Here is a 19,379-nt window from a genome sequence, read left to right as displayed (position 1 = left end):
GTTTCGACTGATTGAAATGAATCCAGAGACCCAAATGTGGTGGAGATAATCGCAAGCTTTCATGTTTCCCTTTTTGTGAATTCGCTCAACACTCCATGATTGGATATCCTTGGCCAGTAGATGCTTTGTCTGTAGCTCTGTAAATAAGCTAAAAATGAACAATAAAATAACAACCAACAATTTTGATTCATGCACGTTTTGTGCACGCTGTAATAGATGAAGACACAATAATCAGCAAACTTATATTAAATAAACAGCTAAATAAACTGTAGGCGGTAGATGATTTTAATCCTCTGTGCCTAATCCACTCCTGAGGTTGTTAGTCATGATATATTCAACAATGACAAAAGATATCAGCAGGACTCCAGCATACACTCTATCAGCCTTTTGATGCTTCAAGTCTTTCACACAGTGAAAAGAGAGCAGATTATCAATAAGCCAAAGAGACGTTTCTTTTTATGACATCCCAGTGACTAAAATAAGTATGAAACCACTATTCTTTTTTAAGTTCTAAAAAAAGTCTTTAAAAAGTGTTATATTTGTGAGATGAATTTGCCATCTGGTTTATTTTACTTAAGCTAAAATAATTGATATGTGTAACATTTTGCATCTTAATCATCTACAAAATTTGTTATTGTTATTTTAAAATATAGCTACTCCTTTTGGCAAACATTGTCTTCCATATTTAACATCTAAATGGGCTATTGTCAAGTGAGCCAAGGCTCTCCAAAGATAAGCCTATTTCAAGCACAGCCAGTAGGAAGACTTTAATTTACACTGGCAGCTGTAACAAAAAACGGCGGAAAAAAAAAAAAAAACAGAGACACACAGCAGCGTGTTTGCTTTTTCTCAGGATATACACATAAAGAAAATTAGAAAATTGTTATTACATTTATGTATAGACACTTGTAGAAAACGTTTCTAAGCTAGTTATATCAACATTTTGCGAACATGTTTGTGTGTGCTTTTGATTGTTTGATTGCTTTTTGATTTTTTTAAGATTTAAAATAAGATTAAAAAAACTTATGCAGATATAATGTAGTAGAAAAAGTTGTGGTAAAACGCTAAAACTGCACATCAAAGCAGCAAATTTTGAATTAATCATTTAATGTTTTTCATTTGATCACAATTTAGAATAATTTTGTGAAATGAATAGAAATCTGTTCACATTTGCCCATGTGCAAAATTGTGGTCATGTGATGCTAATGTGATGCAACATTATTCTCTCCTGGCAAGTGTGCAGTGTGTTGGTTTGGATCCAGGAACTGGTGAAACTGGTCTGAGGGACTAGAAAGCCTCTGGCAGTCTTGCTGAGATTGCTAGGCGACTGTCAATCACCGCCCTCCCCCCTCACCTGATCTTTAAGAAATATTTCAGGAATTTGAAATGTTTTTGATCTGTAATCCATGACATGCCGGATGCATAGGAAATTGTTACCTGCGCAGGAGAAATGTTGCGTTTGTTAGTGTAATCCAATAAACACGCGGCACTTCAGGTGGGTGTTTATAACTACTGTAAAAGCCTTCAAAGAGCTGCCAATAATTGCAAATGACATGCAAGGTGATTTACTGACTTCTCTGAGCCAACAGTCTCTTGGTTAAAAATTAATTCAAAGTAAAAGAGCAAAATCTTAAGAAGTGTGCCGAAAATGTAATAAAGAGGAAAATTAGCTAAGACAGTCTAGCAAAGACGTTTCTATACAAGACCTAATCATGTCCAATTCAGCGGTATCAAACATCTGTCCTGTAAGATCGCTGCCCCACACATTTTTTAGGTTTTTCAAGGCTAGACTAATAAATTACATATCAGGTGATTTTAAAATAGCTAACGCAGTACAGTAAAGACGTTTCTATTCTAGACTTAATAATGTCTAATCCAGGGTTATCAAATGTTAGTACTAAAAAGTCGCTGCCCCACACATTTTGTAGGGTTTTCAAGGTTAGGCTAATAAGTTACATATCAGGTAATTTAAAAGTAACTAACACATTCTAGCAAAGACGCTTCTATACTAAACTTAATCATGTCTAATACAGGGTTATCAAATGTCAGTCCTGGTCGCTGCCCCACATATTTTTTAGGTTTTTCAAGACTGGGCTAATAAGGTTCATATCAGGTGATTTTAAAGTAGCTAACACAGTCTAGTAAATACGTGTATATACTAGACTTAACCATGTCTAATCCAGGGGTATCAAACATCAGTCCTGGTCACTACCCCAAAATATTTTTTAGGTTTTTCAAGGCTAAAATAATGAGATACATAGCAGGTAACACAGATACAAGGCAGTTAACACAGTCTAGTAACATAACATACATATCAGGTGGATTCAAGGTAGCTAACGCAGTCCAGTAAAGACACGTCTATACTAGAACTAATCATGTCTAATCCTGGGGTGTCAAACGTCAGTCCTCGTCGTTGAACCAAAATATATATATTTTTTTTTCAAGACTACTTTGCTTTACTTTACTTTACTTGGCAGATGCTTTTATCCAAAGCGACTTACAAGGAGAACCAGCAATTCTCATTCGGTTTCCATAGATTGTGAGTTACCAAACTAATAGCCCTGAAAAGGCCTAACTTGTCAAGAACAGAACATGTTAGGGAATTGTTAGGTGCTAGAAGATTTTTTTTTGTGAGTGTGTGTTAGACTCGTTTGAAATAGTTTTAAAACCAATGAGTTTTCAAATGTTTCTTAAAGGTGGTGGTAGTCTCGACTAGTCGAATGGAGCAGGGCAAGCCAGGGGCAACAAAGGAGACTAGATTTGGTTGGGATCGGAGACCCCGTGAAGAGGAAATTTTTAGCCTCAGACTAGGCTGATTTCAAGGTGATTTCAGGTGATTTCAAAGTAGCTAACTCAGTCTATTAAAAACTGTTTTATACTAGACTTAATCATGTCAAATCCAGGGGTATGAACATCAGTCCTAGTAGCTGCCCCACATATTTTTTTAGGTTTTTCAAGGCTAGGCTAATATATTCGCAATGCCAGATGTTTGAGGGTTTTCTCAGTTCTTTCGAAAATGTGCATTTGGCTTGAGCAACTCATGTCACTACAATGTCTCTATCCAGAGCACTTCATAAAAAATCTAATTTCAGTCCCCATCTCATTGGCATCCAGAACCTCTTTTCTTGACTGTCTTTAGATGTTGACATGATGCCATCCCACTGTTTGCCTTATATGTCAGGCTTAAATAAGACACTTGTACATTCACCAGCAGAAGCTTCTCATCTGTGGCACTTAATCAAGAATTGTGGTCATTTAAAGAAGTGATAAATATACTGTAAATACTTTCCATGTGGCCTTAACTTTGAAGATGATTGTATAGCCATCAATATCCATCAAATGATGAACTTTTCCCAACAATAATGATGTTTTTAAAATTTCCATCAATGTCTAATAAAACAGACATGGTAGTAGTGGGTAACACACTCGTCTATGAACCAGAAGACCCAGGTTCAAACCCCACTTACTACCATTGTGTCCATGAACAAGACATTAACCCTAAGTTAATGGATAAGGGCATCTGATAAATGTTGTAAATGTAAATGTAAGGTCACTGTATAGATACATAAAAGTTTTAAACCATCCAAGTCCCAAAATACACATTGCCAGTGTGTCCTGTGTTGTATAACTTTGTGTGACTGTAGCTACATTTTGTGGTTTTTAATGTATGTTAATTTTTTATGTTTATTGATGCTACTGCCTTCAGTGCATCAGATATGTAATGTGTAAGAGATGCTTACAGTTGCACTATGGTTAAAGTAACATTAAGACGTTGCCTCTTATTAGTCTTTTATTAATAATTCATTAGTTAAAATGTTGTTGTTTAATATGGAGCATGCAGTAACATATTGTTATCATTCAGAATGTGAAAATGAAGCACATTCTGCTTAATTCTGATAATATCTGAAAGTGCATCTCTTTTAAGAAGGTAATTATTAATAAATTAAATTTCATTTTAAAATGCTTGCTTTGTTGTCATCCAGGGTTAATTTATAACTCTAAATGACTGTCGACATTGGGATTGCCACTCTGAACTTTGGTTTAATATCTGGGCTGCGTTTGATTTTGATAACACACTGTCCAAACACTGTATTCCAATTATCTATTTGTTGGCGACTCTGTGTATCAAAATATCCTTTTATCATTTTATAAGGGCCTGTCTGTAACATTCAGCTAACTTCCTGCTGGAACAGAGGGATCAGCATTGGCCTGTATGGAAGATCAGAAGTAAACCGGTGTCTAAAGTTCACAGAAAGTCTGCTGCAGTTCCTGGTCACCGAAAATGACATCACTGGTGATTAAATTTACGAGAGCACAGTTGTGCTGGGTGTCACGTACCTCTTGGCACTTTAGTTGCTTTTATTGTGGTTAGTGTCCTTGAAAATGAGAAAATCACCTCACACTGATAATGTCTTGGCAGCCAGTGAGGTTCTACTCTAAAACCTTTGGAATTGGCAGGTATCTGGAAAGGTTTATTAGGATTACTAGATTAAAGGTTCTCTGTGCTCATGTTTAAAATCACATCTGAGCACCTGTATATTATACCTTTTTAAATTACATTTGGAAACAAAATACAGTAACACATAGCCATGAATTCCAATGATTCCCATGATAGCTGCTGCTGGGGCCTTGAGCAACCTCCATTCTCTGGATGTGAGAAATTGACAATCACTTTAAAAAGTTAAGTGACTATTTACTTCGAATTATGTTTGAGCAATTGTATTGTATTCATTTTTATACACATTTTAGTCAAACCATTTTTGAACTGCTATCCTTCCCATTCTCTACAGGGAAATCGATTCGTGAATGCAAACACTGGCATTTCAGACAGCTAAATGTTCAGAATGTGCAGAGCGCCTAGTCACCCTTTGAGTTCGGTTGTTAGTCCGACTTTAAGAAGTTTGATTTAGTTTTAATCAGACACATGGCCAGCACCCAACCTACTAATTGTCAAAGAAGTTTAAAAGTCCAGTTTTAGTCAGACTAAGTTCAGTTCTCTAATGTCATGTAAATATACTGACTATTCAGCCACTAAAAAAGTGTCTATGAATGAAACGGTCATGTGAATGTCACTCATTGCTTATAGTCTGGCTTCCTAGAGGAAATTCCATTCCTTGGTTGTCTAAATATGTAAGTCAACAATTGTGTTCCCATTTGTAGTTGTCTCAGTTGCAGTGGTGGCCTAGTGGGGAAGGAAGCGGACCTGTTGCCGGTTCAAATCCGACTGCCAAGGTGCCAGTGAGCAAAGCGCCGTCCTCACACACTGCTCCCCAGGCACCTTTCATGGCTGCCCACTGCTCACCAAGGTGATGGGGTGCAGTGAACACATTTCATTGTTTAAAAAAATTAGGTCACATGAAGTAGAGATCATTTTAACTGACAGTGTTCAGTGGTTATTTTGCCAAAATGTGAAGTGTGGCAGTGCTATCCTATGAACACTGCTGCTACCTTTAGGTTATACTGTCACTATGAAGTAATACATGTGGTCTACAATTAGCAGCAGAGAATTTCCCAAAGCATCACACTACCTCCAGCAACTTGTCATCTTACCATAGTGCATACTCTGCCATGGCTTCCACATGGTCCCAGCGGTCAAAATATTGACCCCTTTTTTCCCCATTGCTCCATGGGCAATTTGGTAAATGTCCAGGGTTCATCATTTGGTGTCCCCATTCACAGTGAGCTATTTTCTATTGAGACCAGCATTAAGGTCCTGGTCCCAAATGCAGTGATGGTCCTTACTTTTCTAGCACCTGTGATCATTGTCAGTGAGATCCTTTCAGATGGCCATTTTCTGCCTCCAACACACCAAAGATCATCAAGAACTGACTGGTCGTTTACTGCTAACACATGCAGTGTTTAAAGATAATCAGTGTTATTCACTTAACGTCTCAGTGTTTTTAATGTTCTTGCTGATTGGCATTTTACTCTAAGCATTCTTTATCAAACGTCTAACTGTCCATTGCTATAGCCCATGATAATTAAGACAGATTTACATTTACATTTTACATTTACAGCATTTATCATTTTACATTTACGCCCTTATCCAGAGCGACTTACAATCAGTAGTTACAGGGACAGTACCCCTGGAGACACTCAGGGTTAAGTGTCTTGCTCAGGGACACAATGGTAGTAAGTGGGATTTGAACCTGGGTCTTTTGGTTCATAGGCGAGTGTGTTACCCACTAGGCTACTACCATCCCACCGACAGATGAGTAGATTTGTCAGTCCAGCTCATTGTTTTAATTTCTTATTTGTTCACCAAGCTTTGCCCATGTCCCTCTCTCTTCCCAGACCTACCAACTGCCTCACTGCACAGCAGGTTGTTAAGCCTGTATTGCACCTGTCATGTCATTTGTCTGAGGGTCCCAAGGCCGCTCAACAGGTAGCTGATTGGCAGCTACAGCTGCCAGTCACCGCCTCAGTCAATTCTCCGTCAGGAAAAGTGCCAAATACAGCTGTCAAAATATTCCAATAGTTTCCTGTAGCCCATGCAGTGGCTTTTAAAAACAGCTTGCGGCAGCACGAGACACGCGGCACCCAACCTACTTATTGTCACTGAAGTATGGGCGCAATCAGGATTTTTCTGAGCCGTCATGGGCAACATTCTAGACCGCATGTCCAAAATACATGAGATTTGGAGCTGTAATTATGCATCATGGCTCTGGGCACACATCTGTTACAAAATAATTTCCTTATCGGTGGGATCGTCTCTCCCTGCTGGCCCCGTGCCAGTTCGCTCCGTTTTCCCCATGATTGTTTCCAAGTGTTGCTCAGGGTCTGCGAGCTGAATTGGTATGCACCCGAGGCCATGTGTCGGCTCGCAGTGGGAGGCCCAGCGATCAAAGTCAGGCCTCAGGAAGGGCAAGGATAGGGCTGAGTGTGCAGCTGCTAATGCCATCTGATGAAAGTGGTGGCCTGCAGTTCCTGCAGAAGACCTGTGGCATTCAGCAGAACACTTACAGACCCATGGTCTTTGATCAAGTTTGACTAATGTATCTACATTCCAAACAATGCCCAGCTTTGTGTAATCCTGTATTCTGCAGTTGGTCAGTTGTGGGTAAAGCTTCCACTTGTGATGAACTATGACACTTGTAAATCACAAATAAAACAGAAAAGAAACTTTCACAAAAACTATATATTTCATTAAGTGAACTCACCAGCATAATGTTATATCTTTTTCAGATCCGAATGGATGGAAAGAAAAACTTGGCATGGCAAGATTCATTTTTGGCAATCAGCGACTCTACATTAACAACAAGGAAGATGTCTTTACTGGCACCTGATTTCTGTGGACTGGCGATGGAATCCCATTCAAATGGAGAAGCACTTAGACAAGGGCCGTCTATGCAACTAAGAAGAGAGAGAATTTTTAAGGTAATACACTTTATTTATTCAATCACTCAGTTTTGAGGAGAGAGGCCGTTGAGTTTGAATCAACCAGTGTGCATTTTGTAGGTGATTTTCTTGGGAGCGAAGCATGATGTATGAAGTCAGTATCAATTCGGAATGAAGTAATTAGAGGCTAGGAATCATAAAAAGGCACCAGGCACAGCCAAAGCACACTGGTTTGAGAGTCAAAGACACAGAAACAGGTGTGGTCTTTTTTAACTATGGTGTGCCCATGGCAAAGCGTAAACTCTTTAAAGGTCAGCGTCGGGCGTGCTTTGATTATTTCACATTTGTTGAATCTAATGTGACCATCAGGAACATAAATGCAATATTGAGGTCTTTCAAGCTTTCCAACAGTTGCTGATGTACCAGATAATCAACTTTTGTGAATTGCTTCTTTAATCAATGCTGCTATTTTCAGCTGTAGTAAGATCAAGTCAAAAGATGTCTCTAATAATCAATAATGCTTTTAACGTGACAGATCTGCATTATTGAGTAAAGCATTCCATTGGAATATAAGAATAATGTTGCTGATTATGGGCCTTTCTACATTTATGCAAATATTCCAATTCATTAACAGAAATTTCCAGCTACCACAGTCATGTATAACATAAACAATGTCTGGACTGGAGTTTTGAACAGTTTGGTGTCATTATATTGGACAATATAATGGTATTCTATCAAAATAACTTTTGTGTGCCCGTTTTTTTATTAATATATAATGATTAGAATTGGCTTTGGGGACACTCAAAACACACTTCTCAGAGTCAAAGAAGCATGGTCCTTTGGTGATGCATATGCATGTAAATGTGTGCACACGTTGCTTCAAACCAGCATTGTTGCTGAGTGTATTGACATGTTAACACCTAGATTCTTGATGTTGTGCACCAATGATGCTCTTTATCTTTGTAACATGCACTTAATCAATGGCATGGATCCATGTATCCAGGGTCCATACCTGCAACCACAAGGCCCAAGGGACATGAACAGCGGCCCAGTCTCAGTAACACAGAGTAAATAAGATATTTTAAAAATAACTCAAACAAACTGTTCTGCACAAAAGTAAGACGTGATTCTGGTTAATGACTTTGTTTGTGAGTGAGCCCCTGATAGCACAGGCAGTTAAGCAGCCCACACTGCTGCAGCCCTTTCTAATACAACTGGGATCACATCCAGCTGTGCTTCACTTAGACATCTCTGGCAGGGCGCCTCCTCGAATGTGATTGGCTGCTTTCTTGGGTGGGAAGAGATAGTTTGTGTAAACTCGCCATCGCTACGACGATTCCTGCTATCTGTAGGGGTCGGGATATAGACTTTTACGGCAAGCTGAGCACATAAATAAAAAGCGGCATGTAAATAAAAAAAAACTTAAAAGTCTGAAGGTGTGCAGAAAAGGCCAAATACACCAAATATAAATAAAAATACCATCACTGTAAATAGGCCTAGATGCATCAAAATGCACCAACCACATGCATTTCATTGAATAATGGAATTTAAAAAATCTATTAAAATAAATGTTATAATATGTTAATTCAAACACAACATATGTAATATGTTACATATGTTATGTTATTATCATTATTAAAATATATAGAGCAGATATAACATAGACCACTATGTTATGGGACAAAGCCGAATTGATTTCTGTGGTTCCACTGTGAAAACATTTCCTCCAGCCTCATATAGGAATTTGCGATAAATGGGATCGGTCGAGTTTGCTTTAGAATTATCACTGTAAAGGCGCAGATTTACTGTAAACAATGACTCTTCTAGCTTCCCTTCCTCATACCCCCCCGCCCCCCTTCCTCTAAGATGATCTTCTAGCCAACCAGGAACACCATTTGTGAAAATTAACTATCACTGGTGGTTTCAGATTCAATCACCAGATTTGACCCTGAGGAAGCCTAACTATTTGCCTTAGTTTCGCTGTGAAATGTCTGGGGGAAGTTGCGCCTTTGATCCCGTAAGTAGCTGCTTTGAACTTCATGGTTCAAGAATGTCCTTAGGGAACGACTGTGACCTGTGTCATTATGTTGTAATAGCTTTTGTATGTAGTTTTTTTTCCAGACGTCTTTAAGAAAAAGCAGAGCTGCGTGTGTCTTTTGTGTCCAAGTCACCTTCTTCACACATATTTGCAGTAATTTAGTCAGCCATTAAGTGCCTACAGAGACTTTCAGTAATTGCTGCTCTTTTTTTGTCTGCAACACCCAAGGAACTGTAGTTAAATATGTGAGTTTCTTCTCCTTCTTCTGAAAAAAAAAACAAAAAAAGGAAATGTCCCCGTGGATGAACTTATGTAGCATATGTTTGTGCGTTTGCAATTTTCCACTATGTATTTCTTCATGAAACTGGGCAAAAGGATTTTTGGAAACACCATGAAAACACCTCTCTCACGGCTGAATTAACTGTTGCAGACTTGAATCACCGTGAGACATAAAATGCGCTTTCATTTTTTTGATGAATGTAATCTAATGAAATCATCAAGCACAGAAATGCTTCCCAGGCAGTACTGATGCCTTTGGACTTTCTACAAAGTGCTCTGATTTTAAAACACTGTTTTCAGGTGGGGATCTGGTTCTTCGGCAAACTTTACCATATGTGATGTGATGGGGAGCCATGTTTAAACGGATTACTGGTTTACGTAGCAGGCCGAATTATAACCAATATAACGTAAAAAAAAAATTCAATTAAGCATAGCTCGTCCTTAAAATGTGGGCAAGGGAGGCATGGAGCATCCAAATGAATTTTTCTGGATGTTTTCATCCTTGTTAAGGCAGTTGGATACAATCCGCCAAATGCCTTGATTCTTATCACCCCCAAGGCAGGGTGAGGTGAGGCTTGAGAGCCAAAGTGCCCCCATGCTTGTTGCGGTGCTAAGCTTTAGCTCGCACCGATGGAATTACTTGATAGTATTACCAAAATAAATAAAAAAATGTAAAAAAAAGCATTCCTGTGCAGTTATGAGTAATGTGTGCTCGTTTGATGATAGCGGACTGGGGCTGCTTTGAATAGAATTTCATGAAACGAGATAAGCAGGGACTGCCCGGCCTTCGATTTCCTTGTGCGTCGATATTATGGCTTCATGGGTATCTTGAAAGTGGATAAGGTTAGCGGCGGGCCATGGTAGCCAGAAGCTTATCTGACACCATTGTAAATTTAATAAATGTAGTTACATGTTTTTTGGCCTTTCGTATAGTTTTTTTTCTTCGCCATTTCAGTTTGACAGGGTCAAAAACTTACTTCTCAACTGAGACCTTGTGAAATAATAGGCTTTTTACATAAAAAAAAAAAAATCTGATATTTCTGGCATTTTCCCAATGCCTAATGCCATTAAATCCCAGCCAAGGGTGCGAACTGGACTTCAGGTCCCGTTGCTGGCCGGTGGGTGCGGGTCTTCTCACCCACTCCCACCCTGCCTGCCAGCTCGGCGGAGACTGTCAGATACATACAGGCGGTTTTGTTGCGCACAATGGCGCCCTGTTGCAGGGTTATCGGCAATCACGAACGCACAATGCACGTTTAGTCGAACGACAGTGTCAGATGCTTGTCACTTGATTTACCATGCGGGGGCACGGCACGGGGATTAAACGAGCTGCATGCGTAAACGATCCTTTTTTTTGGGGTGTGTGTGTGTGGGGGGGGGGGGTATAGAATGGTGATACAATGCTCTCCACATGCGCGCTGAGGCGGATCGTCCATTCAGAAGAGATCTGAGAGAGAAAAAACAGCATTTCCGGGGATATAAACACATGCACACGAATCATTTTCCATTGTGGCGATTTTTAAGGAATGCACTGCGCCCGATCCAGGTTTCCCCTCATGTGCTCCCATTCCCCCCCTTCTCCAGGCGGTAGTGTGTTTTCTGAACGCGCGCGGCGCTGCACATCTCTTGTTCCACACGCACACACACACACACACACACACAAACACACACCACACACTCACTCCCAGTCAGGAGTGTGAGACAGCCATGGAGAGGTGGAGGACGGACTGTGTTCTTTGTTATTTTTAAACTCCCGCGGCTCGCATCGATGCCCCGACCCGCACCGCGCTGCGTGCGCCGGCGTCCCCGATGCGTTCCGAGACGGGAAGCGGGCTTCCGCAGGTAAAGTACGGGCCGCCACCCCCGCTCCTTGGGGTCGGGCTCCGGGATCGCGGTGGACGGGGAGATGAAACCGTGCCGTGTTTGGATCGGATTCGAGGTCGAGTTTCTTCCTCTCTCTTCTTCTTCTTCTTCTTCCTCCCCGTGAATCCGCGTGCGAGCCCCCCTTCTTCCTCCTCCTCCTCCTCCTCGGAACCGGAGCGAGGCAGCGCCGTTCGGCGGACTTTCGGTGGCCATCTGCGCGATCCCGGTCGGCGCGAAATCCTATTTGTTTCATTCGTTTTTTTAGCTTTTTATTATTATTTTATTTTTTTTTTTTGGTTGTTGTTGCAAAGTTGCGGTAGTCGCCGCGGCCGCGGCGGGGCCTGGCGTGTGTGCGCGGAGTTTGTTTCCACTTTCCCCTCCCCCATCCGCCGCCGCCGCCGCCGCTGCTGCCGCGCTGCTGAGACTCAGAGGCCAAGACATGAATGCAATGAATGTGGGGCTCACTTCAAAGCGGCCGGGAGGGGAGTGAAGGGGGTGCTGCAGCGCTGTCGGAGGACGCGAAGTAAAAACTGCAGCGCTCTCTCCCACACCCACCTCCGGTTCTGTTTTATTTTATTATTATTATTTTTTTTTTTACATTCTTTTTATGAAACAGCGCCGGAGGGAATCAAATGAACGCGCGTCGCCCTTTCGCGTTGAGCCGCCGGTTCTTGTGAGCAGCGCGGCGTGTTTCTCGCCCCGAGGAGATCAAACAGGCTTCGCGTTAGCATGTTAGCTTAAACGGCTAGCCGACGCGGCGCCTCAAAGTTTTCCACGCTCCGCCGCGGGAAGTTGCCCGACCGGGACCGTGTTCCGCTCCGACGCGAGTGGAAGTGAATACGTGTATTATATATACACACATATATATATATATATTTATATATGTTTCGGTTCTTCCCACGTACGCGCGGCGAGAAACACGCGGGTCGCGGCGCGCCGCTTCTTTCGTGCTAGTGGACACGCAAATGGCTGCTGCTGCTGCTGTGGAAGTTTAACCCCGGGGCTCCTTCAGCCGCGCACGGCGCAGGACTGACGGCGATGCGTGGAAGTGTCGCCCCGCGAGTTCCCCGGCGTGGGGGCTGCTGCCCGCTCATCCTGCTCGGGTTGGTATCGCGGCCGGTGATCAGGCTGTTGTGATGGCTGCATTATTCTATTTATTTCCTTTTTTACGCTCTGCGTGCATTTTTTTATATAAATATGTTAGTTTGTCCTTCACTGGTTTATAGCTGAGTCAGTTTCTCTCAACACAGGGACAATAGCAGCAGTAATAACAGTGCTCACTAACTAGTCGTATAGTATTTATTTAACTTTGTTTAGTTTATTTGGCTGTTTTATAAAGGGATTTGTTCTAGTTATGGTCGTCTGTGTGGCATTTTTAATTTTAATTTTTTTGCATGCCCGTGCCCTGTCCCTTTGATCCCAGTGAAATATTGTACCCAAGGTCAGCCTCTGATATGATCAAACAGGGCTACACCACAGTAGCAGTGATTACAGCCGTGGCAGATTGTGCTCGCGCTGCACCCCACAGTTTCTCTTTTAACCTTGAAAATGATCTGTCCTTGCGAGGCTACATCTGCGAACTGTTGGCGTCTGCAGCACGGCTCGGCTTTGGGATTCGGGCGGCACGCAGAAGAGAAAAAAATCTAATGTGTGCACATCTTGAGCCGGGCCGTAAAAAGGCTTTGATTCTTTCAAACATTTGCTTTATATTAGGCACATTTCCCCATAAGGCACCTAATTATACAAAGTATGATAATAGAAAACCTCATTGGTGAAAAATATTTTTGCTGGATTTACTGTGATTTAGCAGTAATGGCTGCTTCTGCACAGAGGGCAAAATATTGAGGTTTTCCATAAGTAATGTGATTATTAATTCCTGCTAAAATTGCCTATTACTCCTCTCTCTCTCTCTCTCTCTCTCTGAAATAATTGAAGGTTTTGACTCAGTTTAGTACTGTTTAGATTGCTAGAGCCAACTGGATAATGTTCAATGGCAGATGTGGCACTAGTTTGCTCGGTAATTCAGTATATGTGAAGGATCTGTGCGATGAATGATCATTAGTATCTGTGAGGATAATGAAATTGGCGGTGCTTTTGCGAGTGTTTTGTCGTTCCGTGTAATCCTATTCCCCCATGTTTCGTGTTACAGGAGGAATTCTTTCGCCGTGTCATAAGCAGAAGCCTGGATCGTTTTGTTCTGACGTTTGGACTGTACAGGGACGGCGCGCATGGCCGCTGTGGGCATGGCTGCGAACGAGAAGGGGGTCTACCTGGTGGACCTGGGGGGCAGCTTCACTGAGGATGCCCCCCGGCCGCCGGTGCCAGGGGAGGAGGGCGACCTGGTGTCCAGCGATGGCAGGCAGTACTGCCATGGCTTCTACTCCTCCAAGAGCGAGAGCCTCAAGAGCGAGGCTTCCACGGCCACGCCCAGAAGGCCTGACTTGGATCTGGGCTATGAGCCGGAGGGCAGCGCCTCTCCCACGCCGCCATACCTGAAGTGGGCCGAGTCCTTGCACTCTCTGCTGGATGACCAGGATGGGATCCACTTGTTCAGGACTTTCCTCAAGCAGGAGGACTGTGCGGACATGCTGGACTTCTGGTTTGCCTGCAGTGGCTTCAGGAAACTGGAGGCCAGCGATGGCAACGAGGAGAAAAAGATCAAACTGGCGAAAGCCATTTACCGGAAGTACATCCTGGACAACAATGGAATTGTGTCCAGGCAGATAAAAGCGGCCACAAAGAGCTTCATCAAGGACTGCGTGATGAAGCTCCACATTGACCCTGCCATGTTTGACCAGGCCCAAACTGAAATTCAGACTATGATGGAGGAGAACACCTACCCCTTGTTTCTTAAGTCCGACATTTATTTGGAGTACACGAGAACGGGTGGGGAAAGCCCCAAGCTGTACAGCGACCAGAGCTCAATGTCGGGCAACGGTAAGGTCCTGCCGGGGTATCTGCCAACTCTGAATGAGGACGAAGAGTGGCGGTGCGACCAGGAGCCCGAGGAGCCGCCGGAGAGCGACCCGACCCCCAGCAGCCGGCTGACCCAAAAGCTTCTTCTGGAGACGGCTCCTCAACGCATGGCCAACAGCAAGAGATTCCAGGACTCTCGGGAGTACAGGTAAGCCCCCGGGCGGGTGCGGGTGTTCGGTTTCACCACTCCCTTGTGTAAAGGTGCCTGAAGGGAAGCAAAGAGGTTTGAGTCAGCGCCGGGAAACGCTAAAAATGTCCCACGTTTACTGTTAGACACAAACCTCTGCACCTGTTACCGATGTGGAAGTGTGGCAGCATCTGGGTCAGTGGCGGGGACAGTTTTCTGGCGAGAGCTTGGTGTCCTTCTCAAAGACAAAAACTGTTTTTACAGTCACGTCAAGATGTGGGGAAACAAATAGTCCTTGTCCAGTTATTTCACTGTCGATTGTAAGCTTGTAAATCATGGCAGAAATAAAAAGGATAGTAATACTATACATGTATATTAAATAATGTACTTTTCATATAATTCAGTTTATATTACTAAATTTTTTGTTAATGTACACTTTCTTCACAGAAACTAGCAAAGAAAAGTTTGCCTCGGAGGTGATTATTTGTGACATGACGTCTCTTGAGACGTCTGCGATTCATCAGGTTTAGCCGCTTTGTTCTAGAAGTACACGAATGGGACTAGACTAATGAGTCTAGTTTAACCTGCTCTTTGGTTTTGGGCTAATTTTAACATACCCTAAACGATGTTTGGCCTGCCATTAAACAAGAAGCCACTGCCTTTTCTAAATGACATTAAATGCCTCACAACAAGAGAAGCGTCTAAATATTAATAGTCTGTAGTGAACAAGACGGCCAGGTGCCGGGATCATTTGGTCACAAGTTCTAAAAATTTTTCCAGAAAGGAAGCAGTGAATCAGTCTGCTGTGATAAAAGGCAACGGGTGTGGGCTCGAACACGAGCTTTCACCTCCAATGGTGTATGTTCTAGATGTCCACCATCATCATGGTGGCTAAAATTTGTCTTTTTAATCACCCTCGCCCTCCTGTTATATTGCGTATGTAAACACGAGACTAGCTGTCCTGCAAAAATCAGCACTACATCAGAGTTCTTCAATGCGCGTAATGGGATTTGTGGTTATGATTACTTAAGACCATAATCCACGTTCCCTGATGGAATTGAAAGCTGTGCATCTGGCCCTCTGAATCTGGTCTGTGGAGGATTACAAAGCTACGATGGGGGAGAAAAAGCAAATATCAACAGGCTTTTTTTTTTTTTTGAGCGTTTTAAGCAAAGAAAATTGGAAAAGGATGGCAGTCATGGTGAGTTGGAGGAGGCACTTCCACAGCCAGATTTAGCCGCTGTAAAACGCTCAGGAACACATTTATGCTCCCTCCGATGTGCTTGAACAGCACTGTTCGCTGTTAGGAGTCTCCTGCATAGATTGAAGATTGCGGAATTCTGTGCCTAGAAGTTGACCCAGTTCCTCTCAACTGACTTAAGACAATCCTTGACATCTGTTGAAAATTCAGAAACACTTTCCAAAACGCCTCTGAAGCGCGGCAGTGATTTATAGACCGCAAACGAACACCCAGAGCACACTTAGGGGGGAAAAAATGTCTTTATACATTCCTTATTTAGAACCGCCTTTATCCGCATAGATTGGCAGATTTATTCTTGCATGACTTGCTTTCAGACAAAGTCGAAGTTTTTCCAAAAGTTTCTGGTGCGCGAGATATTTTGATGAAGTTTTGGATGAATATTACACCACGCAGTAGAGAAAAAATTGGTGTTCGCTATGAAGATGCCAACAAGGTTTGGATTATTAACCTTTGTAGTTTCACCAACTGAAAACCAATCACTGTGGCCAGCTTCTCTCTTCCAGTCGTTCTTCCTGGTTCGTTTAATAGATGTGACCTTGCAGAACATTTCGAGAATGTAGACTCAATCTGCCGTATTCTCTCTGAGCCTCTTAAAGTCCGAGATCTGCACTCTTTTAAAGACTTAAAGGCGGATCTTTTTTGTTCGATTGAACCTGAGTTTTAACAGCCATGCCGGAAATGGGGGGGGGAGATGTCCGCTAACTGGCAGACAAAATTGGACTATTTTGATGTTCTGCAATAACCATTCCCGGTTTCTGCTCTTCCCCCCTTCTCTGATTGTGTATTCTATGGCCTCTGGACATGATGGGATTTTAATTAGGCAGGGGCAAAGTATTTTTGAAGTTATTTTCAAATGATTATTTCATTAGGTGAAATATTTGGCTGGAATTACAAAAAGATGCCGTTCATTTTTAAATATGCTTTTAGGAACATCCCTCTGGGTTTTTTTTTTTCCCGTCCTGTGCAGCTAAATTTTGCATTAGTCATATGTCTGTAGTTCTTGGTTCGGAAATGACAGTGTTGGCCTGTAATTCATGCGGAACTGTAAATTGAATGTGCACTTCGACTATACCCTTAGGTAATCAATCATTAGACCACGTGTCGCATCTGCCTTTTAAGGACTAATTAAAGTTCCCCTGCTACGATTATTATTTTTTTTATTATTGGTCCCCTAATACGGTAACTGAGGTCTATTTCTGAAATTCAGCCGTGGTGCACAATTACAGGCACTTTTAGCCAGTCCCACAATGAGATTTCCCTAGGACGCGCCGTTTCAGTGTCTGTAGCTTTAAATGCTAATGAGGAGGAGAGCGGCCTATAGAAGTGAGTGGGCATTCACGCAAATGATGTCATCAACCCCATTCTCACGTGTCTGCGTTTTTCCAGAAAAAATGAAATGAACCCACTGGTTCTTCAGAGTCTCGCGTGACTGAAATAAAAAAAATACATTTGTGCTCATTTTTATGTCCAATCACTGAGCAACTGCTCAGTTTTCACACGTTTTCAAGCCATGGCTGTTGGTGGAGCTAATGTTTACGGGAGGGGATTTTCTGGGCGGACAAAACATGAGAAAAGGGAGGTAACCTTTTGACGACATAAGGGAACAAATTCCAGATCCGAACGTCTGAATTGCCACTGCAAAGCAGAACGACCAAAGCGCTCTTTATACACGTTGCCATTTCTAGCCACTGCAGGACCATAGACAGGCTAGGGGAGCTAGTAATTCGCAAAGAAAGAAAAAAAAGTTCAGAAAGTGCACTTTTAGTTATAGGGAACTTTTAAGACATGCTTTATGAAAGTGTAAAGGGAAGGGGCGTCAAAGTGGAAGTGGCATTTTCTTCCAGATTTAAAGCAATTTTTTTCTTCCCCATAGAGAACTGGGTGATAGAACTTTATAGATTATAGTCTGTTGCTGGTGCAGTTCATCATAACCATCATATGTTCAAAACATAACTCAAAATGCAAAAGCTTTCATATTAGGTCTTATAGTATTTTAATGTTTTGCAATATTTTATAAATGTTGCAAATAGGGGTGGCACAAAAAAAATTGATATGCCGAGATATGATACTTGCACTGGTGAAACGTAATCAATACACCGATATCCAGTATCGATATGTTGGAAGTTTCAGCTCTACACTTAAACCTCTGTGTAGAAAAAGCAAATGGAGGTTCTGAAGAAAGTTTGCATTTATGACATTTAGTAGACAGCAGCTCATAGGTGAATGTGCTGCCAGCTAGACTCCTACCGCCATGCCGTAGTTTCCACCATGCAGAAAAATAATTTATACAGTGGATTCATATTATTATGTTTTATGATTATCATAAATTGAAATTGTATTTTTTTTTATGTTATACATATATTGTACAGAGTTTACAAGTATTATGGAGTCTGTAGTTTTGTGGAACTATGGTTTTCGTGGCCAACATATCAAAAATGTATTGGGTTCTTCCGAGCTCTAGAAACGAGGCAGTCAAACATTCCTTCATCCAGCAGTGCGTCCAGACGTCCAATTGATTGGCTGGTGATCAGCCTGAAAGCATGAACGCCTTCCTTGCTCGGCTTTGATAAATCAACTAGTGGTGATCCAGAGGCGGCTCCGGTCGGTCAGATGTAAAAGCGGGTGACAAAGAGCCGGTAATTACTCCCCGGGTGCAGAGAAGCGCACAGATCGCCGCTACGAGCAGATGTGCATCGGGCTTTTGGGTGGCATCGGCTATTTTTTGCGCTTTTTCCTCTTTCCTCAACTCAACATATAAGTGACTGGCGTTGAAGAGGCTGTTTTTGGTCTTATTAGATGTGCTGCCTTCGCTGTGGAACTGTGGATCCAGTCCCGTAAGCCCCATGTGGCCCGGGGAAGACTTGCTTGTGAGATAAATGGGAAAAGATGTGTGTGGAAGTGCCAGGGTAGCGGTGAATGTTTGAAAGACCCCTTCCCCCCCCTGGCTCGGCCTGTGATGCTGTGAGTATTGACATGCCTGCTGCTTAAATCATTAGAAGCTTTTTGGAACAGTTGAAAGCCGGGAATAATCACCTGAGGCTTTGGCGATCCTTCTCCTCCGCCCCTGCCCACACCCCCCGATCCCCGTCAGCTCGGACCCTCTGCTCATGAACAGACGCTCGGCTGTCTGGGAAATGTTGAAGGTCCAGGTAGGACCCCAGAGACAGACGTTTGGACTCGTTTATGAAGGGCGTCGGCGGAGTGGAGGAGGGCTTCTGGAAAGCTTGTACGGCAGCAGCAGGTCTCGCAGTTGTAGGCTGCTGCCGAGCTGTGCCGCGCCCCGTGCTGCGCCGACTCCTTTTTAAAGGCGCCCGAGACGGCGGCCTCCCGCAGCTGCCGCTTTCATTTGCATTTCCTCTGTAATGCTCCCACATCAATGAAGTCCCTGGGCTCCGAGTTATCGGCTGCCGCCGTGCACCTGGAACACGGCAAAGCGCGTTCTCCCACTTGACTGACGTTTCCTGTTCCCCCGCTCTCCTTAAATTAATGCACTCCAC

At 42.8% G+C, this 19,379-nt stretch overlaps 1 protein-coding gene across 9 annotated transcripts in view; it reads left to right on the top strand.

The window, feature by feature from the left end:
• The window catches only part of axin1 (axin 1), a 38,680-nt gene that overhangs the window by 2,051 nt on the left and 17,250 nt on the right, over positions 1-19,379 (top strand). For 6 of the 9 annotated variants that reach the window (XM_028987052.1, XM_028987053.1, XM_028987051.1 and 3 more), the window contains exons 2-3: positions 7,186-7,377; positions 13,668-14,642. In XM_028987052.1, coding sequence (XP_028842885.1) covers positions 13,747-14,642 — 896 coding nt within the window. In that variant the 5' untranslated portion in view covers positions 7,186-7,377; positions 13,668-13,746. Of the gene's footprint in view, positions 1-4,275; positions 4,295-7,185; positions 7,378-11,079; positions 11,498-12,172; positions 12,622-13,667; positions 14,643-19,379 lie in introns of those variants that run through there. The other 3 variants (XM_028987048.1, XM_028987049.1, XM_028987050.1) reach the window with 3 other exon arrangements.

This window comes from Denticeps clupeoides, chromosome 7 (genome assembly GCF_900700375.1).
Source record: "Denticeps clupeoides chromosome 7, fDenClu1.1, whole genome shotgun sequence".
Taxonomy (NCBI): Eukaryota; Metazoa; Chordata; class Actinopteri; order Clupeiformes; family Denticipitidae; genus Denticeps; species Denticeps clupeoides.
The sequence above is the reverse complement of the archived record's forward strand: the minus strand, read 5'-3'. Positions and strand labels throughout refer to the sequence as shown.